General features: G+C 46.6%; 1 protein-coding gene across 8 annotated transcripts in view; it reads left to right on the top strand.

Annotated features, from left to right (window-relative positions):
* clcn3 (chloride channel 3) overlaps positions 1-7,150 on the top strand; it is a 28,199-nt gene extending 21,049 nt beyond the window's left edge. For 4 of the 8 annotated variants that reach the window (XM_023825404.2, XM_023825405.2, XM_023825406.2 and 1 more), the window contains 5 exons: positions 68-236; positions 505-903; positions 1,352-1,568; positions 3,491-3,566; positions 5,244-7,150. In XM_023825404.2, the coding sequence (XP_023681172.1) occupies positions 68-236; positions 505-903; positions 1,352-1,568; positions 3,491-3,566; positions 5,244-5,402 (1,020 nt within the window). In that variant the 3' untranslated portion in view covers positions 5,403-7,150. The other 4 variants (XM_023825409.2, XM_023825411.2, XM_023825408.2 and 1 more) reach the window with 3 other exon arrangements.
* The last annotated feature ends 5,329 nt before the right edge of the window (positions 7,151-12,479 follow it).

Genomic DNA, 12,479 nt, shown 5'->3' on the forward strand with positions numbered 1-12,479 from the left:
GGCTCCGCTGCATGCATATGGGCCTCTCTTGGTGTTCTGATGTAACCCTCGTTCCCCCACCCTACAGGTGCCCTCGGGGCTCTTCATCCCTAGCATGGCAATTGGGGCAATTGCTGGGCGCATTGTGGGCATCACCATGGAGCAGTTGGCCTACAACCACCACGACTGGTGCGAGGTGGGGGCCGGCTGCATCACCCCGGGCCTCTATGCTATGGTTGGGGCTGCCGCCTGCCTGGGTGAGCCTCCCCCCATCCCTGTAGCGAATTAGCTAACGCTCCCTTCACTGAGCTCGTCGTGTAGATTAAATTAGTTTAACATGTCATGTTTAACCTCGTTTAAGATGGTGAAGTACTTTTACTAGAGGTTCTCAGTCTCTACAAACACTCAGACACAGTGTGGACTTGTTCTCCATGCCACTCAGTGAAGTAGGGCGGACAGAGTTAGCATTAGCGTTTGGGTTAGCATTAGCGCTGGCATTGTGGGTAACGGCAAATCCTTCCTTAGGCGGCGTGACACGCATGACTGTGTCATTGGTGGTCATCATGTTTGAGCTGACGGGGGGCCTGGAGTACATCGTGCCCCTGATGGCTGCTGTGATGACTAGCAAGTGGGTGGGCGATGCCTTTGGCCGCGAGGGCATCTATGAGGCTCACATCCGGCTCAACGGCTACCCCTTCCTGGACGCCAAGGAAGAGTTCACGCACACCACACTGGCGTCCGATGTCATGCGCCCGCGGCAGGACAACCAGCCGCTGGCCGTGCTCACGCAGGACGATATGACCGTGAGAGATCTGCAGAACATCATTGTGGAGACCAGCTGCAACGGCTTCCCTGTCATAGTATCCAAGGAGTCACAACGGCTGGTGGGCTTTGCGCTGCGCAGGGACATCATCATCGCCATTGGTGAGGGGCCCCTCCTCATCCCTGCTCTCCCCTCCTCATCCTGTGTCGTCTTCATCACCTTATTTATGTACAATGCAGCATTTACAGGAGATGATGGTTAACCCTGCCGTTTCTGCTCTCTAATCCAGTTTCCCATGAATCTTTTTGATGATGTCATCTAAATCAGTGTTTCTCAACCCTGTCATAGGGGACCCCCAGACAGTCCACACTTTTGCTCCCTCCCAACTACCAACACACCTGTACAAGGTGTTCGGTGTTTTTGATTGATTGGTCTGTGTGGACCATCTGGGGGGGGTACCGAGGACCAGGTTAAGAAACACTGATCTAAGTACTCAGGTGTGAAATGTCCAGCTACATTATCACTTACAGAAATAAAGGAGCAGTTATTTAGAGGTGTTTACCAGCGATTTCCCATCCGCTGGTACTAACGGCAATCTATTGTGTGCAGAGAATGCCCGGCGCAAGCAAGAGGGCATCATGTGGAACTCGCGGGTGTATTTCACCCAGCACACCCCCACCCTGCCAGCCGACAGCCCCCGGCCCCTCAAGTTGCGCAGCATACTGGACATGAGCCCCTTCACCGTCACGGACCACACGCCCATGGAGATCGTGGTGGATATCTTCCGCAAACTGGGCCTGCGCCAGTGCCTGGTCACGCACAACGGGTAAGCAGAGAGGGTGGCCAGGAGGGCGGCGCTCTTCCTTAATCCCCTCAGTTTGCTGCCCTCTCCAGTACCAGCATGCCACCGTGTTGTTGCTGTAACACGCATGGCTTTTGCTGCCGACTGGGACCTCAGGGATGCATAGGGGTGGGGTGGGGGGGGTTGCGGGGGGGGGCATGAGGGACTTCATGGTGAAGGAAGATGCTCCAATAGTTTATATGTTTTTAATAGGCCTAATACTAGTTAGTAATGAGCTGTATCAATAGCATTATTGCTTGCGTGTATTTAACTGCAAATTCAGTAATTATTAAACAATCAGAAACTTGTAGCAGCTTTTCGGAAAGATCCAGAAAAGGCCCTGATTTCATGATGCAGACGCAGAACCCTGTGCCGTCTGCTCGAGACCTGTGTTTTCCTTTTTAAATGTGGATTTTCCCGTTTTTGGTTTTCTCCTAAAGCCCAAAGCCTCCTGCGATTGCCTGTGGGTCGTCATGGTTACCAGGAGGCAGTGAAGTGATAACATGCAGCTAAATCTTTAAATTAAAAGTTATGTATGTAATTTTTACACAGATATCATCTATACTAAATGGCAGCTTAGTCATGCAAAGTCCAGTGTCTAAAGATGCAATCTTTCTTAAAATGGAAGACAGACTTCCTCAGCCCTGCTACTCAGGAAGCAGTACCTGTGAAACCTTACTAAAATGCGACTTTGTCTCAGGATTTCATAGTAAAAGTCACCAAAAGCAATACCTTGGCTGTGGCTTTCATAATAAAATTCACTAAAATGCAGCACCTCATCTGTGGCTTTCATAATAAAAGTCACTGAAACATGATACCTCATCTGTGGCTTTCATAATAAAAGTCACTGAAACATGACACCTTGTCTGTGGCATTCATAAGTTGTCACATAAATGGTGTATTACTGACTTTCCGTGAGCAGACTAAAGTGCCTTATTGATGAGCATCTGAAACATACAACACTTTTGTTCTCCATCTAAAAAGTAATGTGAGGAAGGCAATGGATGGTTTCACCCTCAGGCCTCCTGTTTTAGCTGAAATTGCTACACTAGGTCCATGGAGAGAAGCAGCTGGTCTCTTGCAGGTTTTTTCTGTTCTTTTACTGCCCCCTGTTGTTGAAAGCAGGCATTGCAGCATAGAGCTTCTGTGGTTGGGCATACATCATGGGCGTTTTTCTACCACACCAAGTACGGTACTTTTGGTATGGTACTTTCGCTTTTCCATTGACTTCCGTTTGAGTACCAGTACCAAAAGTTCCAATATCGAAATTGTTAATCCAGTGGGAGTACTTCTTTGGTACTTCAGTACTTTGGGTTGGGACTTGAAATGCTTTCTTTGTCGACTGGTAATACAAATAGCCTGCCTCTGAAACACAATACAAACACCAGCTTGAAAACAGCTGCGAACTCAGAAAATAATGACAAAGTAAAAAAAAATGTGATTTGGTCGTAAGAACATATACAGATACGAATGGTATGACAAGAAAGTTATTAGCTGTTGCTCAGTGTTGCCTAAAGAAAATTGAAGATTTTGCATTACAGTTCATATCACATTTCTTCATTTTCTCATTTTCATCCTGTGATTAATAGATAATATTGCAGTGGAGGATGAATGTTGTCATGTATTTTAAAAGCTAAAACTTAAACCCATCTTATACAATCCCCTCATGCTGTCTGTTCAGATCCTCATTCTACCATTTCTCTGATATAAAGTTAATTTAAATAGGAGTGTAGGGATATACTTTTTTCACTAATTAATTTTTAACATTTCATTTTATTTCAAAGGATGCATATGTTCTATAATTTGTCATTTCTGTTATAAGCTTATAATTTAAGATGTTGTGCTTCTATTTTTGTTTCTCTTTTGTTCGTTTCAAACACAGTCATTAGAGTAACAATGTGTTGCAGGAATTTGTTGGGAATCATCACTAAGAAGAACATATTAGAGCATCTGGAGGCGTCAAAGCGACACGTGGATCCCCGGGTGATTTGCCACAGCCCCTCTGCCTTTTAGGCCCCACCTGCACTCCATTTCAGGCGCCACCTCCACTTCCTCTCAGGCAGGAACCCATGAAACTTGTGTGAACACTTCTCTGAAATGTTACCAAAGCCTCAGGAGTAAACATATGACTCCGCCGCCCTCCCAGGCAGCGACTCGTGCTGCTCTTACTCTCCATGTGGTTTTAGTAATAGGCACTTCTGACACTCCGCATAGTGGTAGCGCACGTGTCACCAGGGACCATGCAGCTTGGCTTTCTGGGTAAACGAATGGCGAAACGGCACTGAAGCGGGAGCTGTCAGTCGACCCTCCTCCTAGGTGTTTGGGTGGAGCTGTGCTAGTCTGTGGATCCTCCATTCCTCACCGCTCCAGGATATCCCACAATGCACTTAGCCCCTCAGGTTCTGTGCTGATTTGCCTGCTCTGCGTTTATATATGGTACCTGCGAGGTGCCCATATATGTGGCGTACGTGTAGTAAAGATGTGGCTGCGTGGCTTCGTAGAGGTTTCTTTTTGTTTCTTCTCACCTCCTTTCGCCAGAGTCTGCATCTCCAGCTGGATATAGAAGGCAGATTGCTGTGAACGTAGCATCACCGTTTGGTGTTTCGGTGTTTTCCCTGTGGGATTGGGGAGGGTTCGGCTGTAACCGGCAGTCAGTGGTACTGAGGCTGCCCTGTAGTGACACTAACATTAGCTAGAATCGGCTGTCTTCCCCATGCCTGCACCCACCCGCCCTGCAGTGGTTCCTGATCTCCCCGACACGCCTACCTCTTAGCTCGGTCCATCCCGACCCGACCCGCCTCATCCGCCCTCCGCCGATCCTCTCTCACCTCCTCCCACTCCTATGGTCACTCTCTCTCACCTCCTCCCACTCCTATGGTCACTCTCTCTCACCTCCTCCCGCTCCACGCCTACAGGTCTCGCTAAATGTCACCACACGCTTGGAGCAGAACCACCTCGCTTTTAATCTTTCCCTGCGATCTAATCCCACTGGCAGCATTGGGGGCCTGGACTGGTTAGGGGGCTGCCGCTCTAGTCACCCCCTACCTGTCCCACACGCAGCTCCACTCCTGGACGGGGGCCTCTTCACTCCAATGCCTGTCGCTCTCCTCAGTCCCTCTCTTTCTCTCACCACACAAGATGGCTTCCTCTTTGTTCTGTCACCCCCGTTTTTATTTTATTATTTTTCTTTTGCTGGCACGTACTTACCCCAAACCAAAGTCCAAGCAGCATTTCCTCAAAATCACGTTAAAGTTACAGTCCTGACAAGTAGAGGTACTGCAAGATACCTTATTTTGGGTCTCCTTCCCCAGTTATTATACTGATGATTATACGCAATCCCATTAAATCACAGTGAATCCCAACTCCCATCAGTGAACCCTGTCCTCGGTGGCAGCGACTGACCAGTGGTTGGGCTGAAGCTGCAGGGCTGATGGTATCTGTGTCCCACAGTATCATGCGTGACCCAGACAGAACTGTCTCGGGTTCACCTGCTTCAGGCTATACCCCGGACCCTGGGTGTTTTCCTCTTACTATGACGGCCAGCAAAAAAAAAATAATAAAAAGCCAGGCTGTGTTGGTGTATGTGCCCACCCCACCCCCTCTCACCACCATTTGCCATCATTCTGACTACGCCCCCCCCCCCCCGTTCTTTCTCCGCAGACGCCTCCTCGGCATCGTCACCAAAAAAGACATCCTGCGTCACATGGCCCAGATGGCAAACCTCGACCCCGAGTCGATCATGTTCAACTAGTCCCCGCCCTCCTTGATGGGCTGGAGAATGAGGAGGAGGTGTGCCTGCTGGATGGCTCTGATCTCTGACGCGAGGACCGCCCCCCCCCCCCCACCCCCACCCTGACGCACCCCTAGGAGCCGCCTAGTGGAGAGAATGCGCCACTGCTGGCGACGGCCATGGCTGCCAAAGATGCTGCGCTACTCTAGGCCTCCAGAAATCGACACTCACCCTCTCCTCATCCCGTCCTACCTTCCGGCACCCGACACCCTCCCTCTCACCCCAGCCCTCGGCCAGCCGTGGACCACCAGCCCCCAAGGGTTCATCTTGGGATGCTGCCTGAGTGGGGGGGGGGCTGTCCCTCCACCGCTTTGAACGTGAAACATTTACATTCCAGCCAGGCTGTCAAGGAAAGCGCCAGAAACGCGTCCCCCTCTCCCCCGCCAGGTCACAGTGGCCCTTTTCTCATGTCGAGATCCCATTCCTGAAACGACTCTGCGTGGTTGCGTGCAAACAGGGGCCGTTCCAACTGGGTACACGTGTCTGTTGTAATATAGAGACATAGGGGAGCTTACTCATCACTGTAAAAAGATCTAACATCATCCAGGAGTGAATGTGAATGTGGATCTCACCCAGCAGGGGGAGCTAGTGTGCGTGCCTGCTGGAGATTTGTGTACAGTACCTGTGCATACCTTTGATCTGAGCCAAGTGGCGGACGTGGTGTAGAACCACAGAGGAGAGTGCAGTCCTTCGCTGAGAATGGGCTCCAGGGCTCCACCTGCCTGTCAACCACCAGTGAAGTGTGAAGCTTGTGCAAGCGGAGTCCCTCTGTGCGTTGCGTTCCTGCTACATTGTGTTTATTTTTTAAACGTCTCTTATGGCTGATACTACTTCTAGTCGTGTCAATTATATGTATAAACTAGTAACTTCTTACTGCTTAATTTCAAAACAAAGACTGGAACATTGAAATCGTTACCTTTTTCAGAGATCTCTTCCTTTAGGTTTTCTTGAAGTGTCTTAGTAATTTGAAGCAGGACGATGCTTATGATGATTACTGAAAACACCCTCACAGTGAACTGGATTTTCTTTGACGGTTTTGAGGGACTTCAAGTGATTTCATAGTCACCAACCACTTCAGTAATCAGACAGGGATAACGGTCCTGGATATTAACCCCCCCCTCCCCTCTCCCTCCATTCCATAACCTTCCTGTTTGAGGCATGATGCAGTGAGGAATCCCCCCCTCCAGATCAGCAGACCATGCATCTGTAATTCCTTCATTACCATCCTGTGGCCAGTTGCAGACTTCAGCATATGAACTGGTCCCAGAACTGAATGCCATCCTTGGCTTGCGCTTTTCAATTTCTTTTTCTCATGGCATTTAGTTTCCTTTTATGTCCCTCCCTGCCTGCCGTAGAACACAAATTTCCAGCCCCCTTGGCTCCATTACTGCATTACAGCATTGTATTTTCCCCCATCTTGCTTCCCTTCATTCCACTGTTGTTATAGCGACATGCATAGCACTTTACCTGCTAACAAGAGCTGAAAGAGTGTGTATGTGGGTAAGTGTGTGTGAGGTGCGGGGGGGGGGGGGGGGTCGGTGTTTGCCGCGTTCTTTGTATAACAGTGACTGTACTGCTGTTGGTTAATGAAGAATGCATTGTCTTCGTTAACGTGGTGTTGCCTAACACTATTTAATACCAATCGATGTTTTTTCCTTTTTTAATTTATATTAGCATTGAGTTGTACATTATGAAGAATTTTGTGTATGATTACGTCGATGGTTTAATTGTACATTTGAAAAAAATGCTGTAAAAATAAATTTTGTTTTAAAATCAATATGTTGATAATTATTGTGTGGATTTTTTTTTAATGCATAGGTGTATGTCTATCCATCCAGTATACACTTATCCAGTATAGGGGTGCAGTTAGTCTGGAGCAGCAAGCAGTATAGGGCACAAGTCCATCTTGGGGCACACACACTCACACAGGATTCAAACCCTGAACCTCAGAGGTGTAAGGTGACAACACTTCCTGCCACGTGACTAATCGTTTCTTTTAATGACCACAATGGGGACCGTCAGTTGGGAAACTAACGCCACAATACGTATCTACGGACAATGACACCTACATAGAGAATGAGAGATGTAGTTGTAGTTTTCGTCACCTCACACCAGGTGGCGCTTTAGACCGTAATTTTAACAAAGGCTGCAAGTGTGGAGGCAGTAATACGGCCGAAATAAACGTTCCGCGCGTTTCTGTCTATTTACACGCTTGTCTAAGTAATTCCTAATTATTATTTACTGATAATAGACGCCATGACATTAAAACGCCGTTTGTTTATTTAGTTAATGTGAATTAAATTCAGTATTCTACTGTCATTTTCATAGTCATACATGGGCTGCATCTCAGTTATTTTTCATGGATTTAAGTTTACATATTTGAATGTAATAAGTATTCACACTTTTGCGTAAATATTTTATTTTCAGTTCAAACTATTGTTTTCAGTTATTTTTTCTAATATCGCAGACAGAGGAATGTGGTAACATTGCTACACCTGTTTAATTTTGTCTTTTGGAAATATTGCGAGCTCATGACAGTTTGTTCTTAAAATACACCATACCTGGAACGGAATCCGGGGGAGGCGAGGGGGGTTGGAATGATAAACTTTAGTTTGGCGGGGCAATAAAAAAACAACTCTTTTTACGTATATGTTCTCATGTTGAGACTAACGTAGAGCTTTTGCAGCAAAGCATATGTACTGGTTATATATATATATATATTTATTATTATTTTCGTTGCCTACAGGACAACATAAGTTAAAATACCGCTGTTAAGGTTACGTCTGTCTATGTAATCTATCTTTTTAACCATGTAGAATGTCCAGTAGGCTACAAAGCAGTCACTTCTTGAATACGGTTATGGCACAATGCCTTATATTCTTGTTGTAATACCTCAGCTTTTTATTATACAGTAATTTTCATTACACTTATTCCACAGCAGAGCACTGTCTTTTCTCAATAACAAATATACTGTCTTTATCTTTATTTTAAATACATCCAATATACTTCTGATGCTTTTAACCAGGATAATTAGGGCCAGTCCAGGTGGCCTCTCTATGACCCGGAAGCAGCTAAATTTCAAGCCCATTTAGGCTGCTGTGTTCAGTATAGTCTCTGGGCGTTCGGTTCGGTTTCCAGCCCGGTTTCGTGAGCTGAGTTTTATTTGTTGGTATTTTTGTGTTCTGTCGGCTTCTCTTCACCTGCTTTGAGTTTCCGTATTCCGGCGTCTCGTATCAGGTTTTATGGGTTTCACGATTTTCATTAGCTGGAGTCTTATTTCCGGTTTTGATATTTTAACTGGCCAGTGTCTCGTTTCCGGTTTGCGGGTTTAATTGAGCAGCCTGTCATTTCCGGTTTGTGGGTTTCATTGAGGAGCCTGTCATTTCCGGTTTGTGGGTTTAATTGAGCAGCCTGTCACTTCCGGTTTGTGGGTTTAATTGAGCAGCCTGTCACTTCCGGTTTGCGGGTTTAATTGAGCAGTGTTTCATTTCTGGTTTGGCTGTTTGAATTAGCTGGAGTCATCTTTTTAAAAAATATATCTCTGTGATTTTTTTTTTCCTGTGCGTGTTTCCTGCTTCCTGATCTCGGTTTCCCATGTTATCTTTATTTAAGTCTGCTTCTCTTACATCTCGCAATGGAATTATCCATCCAGTCAGCAGCCCCTAGAGTGGTCGGTTCCACAGCGTACTACCCTTTGGCACCGCTAGTTGTGTGAAAAGAGCCCATTAAATTTCCCAGTCGGCCTTATACTTCGTCCGTAGATGTGTAAGGCAAACGTCTACAATGTTTTTTAGACTTGAGAAATAAAATGGATGTCCTGGGTTTCATTTTTTATAAAAATAGTATATCCTTAATTAGTTTCCGCATGTCTCCGGAGCTTCGCGTAGTGGAGTAACCTTTGACCATTCCTTGAAATAGCAGCTGTACATTCTTCTGCTATGGCAGGTTCACGCAGCCAGTGCCCTGCAGAGGAACTAAAGGGAATGCTTAGTCTAATTTGTCTGTGCCTATTTTATTGCTACATCAATTTCCTTGCCCAAAGTTCACTTAATATGGAACAACAAGCATTAAAAGAAAGATCTGCTTTCCCCTAAAACAGACATTTTTGACAGGCACACATTTCCGTCCCCTGCCATGTCTTTAGTTACGTGGTTATTAAAAGAGCTACCATCTGTTAAGTAAATTTACAGGCTCTATTGCCCCCTTGTGGTCAAAGACCTGCTGCAAATTAACTGAACAGTGTTTTCCCCTCAGTAAACAAATATTACACTTCTGATACAATAAAACAGAAAACAAAATTAGTCTCATTTGGGCGACAAATGGGAATACTTTTGGTCAGACAAACCTGTGATGATCGGTTGCTATGGAGCCGCACTGTGTTGCAGTATTTGGGTCTGGCTGCTTCGGCCACCTACCCTTAAACCATCTGTTAGTCACCTGAGTGCTCCTGCTTCTAGTGACTCCACAGGGGAGCCATCAACTTTGTAGCTATAAGAACGAAACACAGTGAAGGGATTGACCAGTGCATAGAATCGGGCTCTAGCTGATTATCTTAAAGCTTTTACCCCACATGATCACAAAGCAGGACTGCGTAAGTTCTGTACTCCGGTGTGACAGGGAATGCGGTGCTTCTGGGCAGATGTCTCCTTAAGGACAATCCGTCAGAAAGCCCACTTTGCCATTCCCATATTATAAGAACTGAAATAGTTCAGCTCCAAGATCAGAGCATGGGAATGAACAGCAAAGTGGGCTAAATGATTTTACTCTGTGATGTCTTTTCATTCCTACGGGCTGACATTTACAGCCAAAGGGCGGTGGGATTCATGAAAGTGCTGGGCGGACGCCTTTCTACAGAGCGACTTTTGTAGTAAAGTGTGCACACGTGAATAGGAAAATATTTTAATTGCTGGGTGTCTCTGTGGCCCTGCACCTCTGTAGCTGTGGGTTTGATTCCTAGTGCCGGCTGTGTACATGTCGATCTTCACATGGGCTTCTTCACAAAATCAAACATGCATTTAGGTGGCTTGATGCCTCTAAATTGCCCTTAGTGGTAGTGTGTGCCCTGATGGACTGGCACCCCATCCAGGGTCTCCCTTGCCTTGTGCCCTGTGCTTCCTGTATTGCAGTGTTTTGCAGTCGGGTCCTTGGGGACCAGCTGTTTTGGAAATATGTCTATGGATGATCGCATATTTTGATATTGAATCAATATATGAATCGATAGCCATCAGGTTATTAACAGCAATATAAAGAGTAGCCAGGGGTGGCATGGTGGTGCAGTGATTAGCACTGTTGCCTCGCACCTCTGGGACCTGGGTTTGAGTGCCCGCCATGGCTCAATGTGCGTGGAGTTGGCATGTCGTCCCCCCCTCCCCCCCCCATGACCCTGAACAGGACAAGTGGTTACAGAAAATGGATAGGTAATGAGTAGGCCAACCGCACTGCAAATGGGAGAGTAACAGGGTGCAAATTCCATGAGTGATGTCTGAATCTCAGCCCTCTCCGTTCCGAGCGGCTGAAAGGAGCTGCTTTTGGTTGGCCTCCTGGCTCAGAGGGTGACGGCCTGGACCCTCTGCTCTACATCGGCCGCTAATTAGGAACACACAACTGGAAAGCTGGATTCTGCCCGGAATCTCCAAAATAACACGCACATTCTTTAATCTTGATGTATTCCTGTCGTTCTGGCAGACGTTGGATTCCGCCCCCATATTTTACAGTTTTTTGAGGGGGCAAATTTGTTGCACTTCTGCTAACAATTTAGCTATTGAAAGTATTTTTTCCCCTACTTGACTGGGTTTTCAAGTATTCTTGTCCTTCTGTCATTTTTTGGGAGCTGGGCTTGGCGCCATGAGCTTTGCGTTCAAAATACCGATGACTCCTCCCTGGTCCTTTGGCTGGAGATCCAAAAGTCATATTTCTGATTCGCACTGAGGCATGGTGAAGAATAGTTTCCTAGACATGGTGTCCACTGGGATTGTTCCTCAACTACTGTGTCTGAACTCTTTTCTGAGAGACATGGCTTTCGTGGCCAGTGGGAAGACCCATTTTAAGTGAAGGTTTATTATTACTGTTTTAGACCATTATAAACATAGCACAGTTAGCAATGACATAAAATAGGCTACTTTTAGCACGATCCTGTATGGAGTCATTCTATGTACCACAGAATGCACACAGAGACTGCTGCTGTAGAATGTTAAAACGTATATAGCACAGACATACCAGAGAAAAATTCCAGTGCAACAACACTGGAATACAGTACCTCATGCAGTTATGTTACATAGAAACAATGCACTACTGTGCTCCCTAACAAAGTACGGTGACTAGCATGCTTCGCTAGAACAGCTACACTGCATAGCTAATCCCACAGCACAGGCCCAGTGGAAACTCTGAGAGGTGAAGGTGACCCAGCAGAGTGACGGGACGTCACACTGGGCACATTCTTCTAGAAGGTTACCCCCACTACCATGGCCCGGCCCCCTCTGACCAGTCGCAGAAAACAACTGAGCAGTGAGCTGACATCAAACAGCCCTCCAAACGTGTGCTGCCTACGCGGGGCAGGAAGCTGGAGGTGGAAGGCAGGCTTGGTGATGCAGACACAGAGATTACAGAGCATCTATTCACCACCTTCCTTGTACCTGCTGAGCAAACACTTCCTCTGCATTAAAGGACAGACTCTCCTGCAGTGTAAGGGGTCACATTCTCTCATAATAAAAGGCTGATAATTGTTTATTTCCTTTATTGTTAGAGGATATTCAAAATATGATAGGGCTGCACAGGAAATCGCTTTTTTTCTGCAAGACAGCAGGTGTTATCGACAGTGGAAAGTAGCACCGTTAAAGGGCCGATAAATCTCAGAGTGATCCAGAAGCGTATTCCGATGTCTCCATGTGCTCCCTGTGACATCCAGATAGATGTCAGCAACACCATCCTTTCCTGGCGCCTTCTTACTGGAAAAACTAATAGCTGGCTTTCAAGTGAAGCCATGACAAGGTCTTCACAACCCTGGTTGAACGCCATGGGGGCATTACGCTGCAGGGTGCGTCCTGTGTGTCAGGCGTGATTTGACTGTTTACGCCTTGCACGGGCTACTCGTCCTTGATCACAATGAT

This window comes from Paramormyrops kingsleyae, chromosome 12 (assembly GCF_048594095.1).
Source record: "Paramormyrops kingsleyae isolate MSU_618 chromosome 12, PKINGS_0.4, whole genome shotgun sequence".
NCBI lineage: Eukaryota > Metazoa > Chordata > Actinopteri > Osteoglossiformes > Mormyridae > Paramormyrops > Paramormyrops kingsleyae.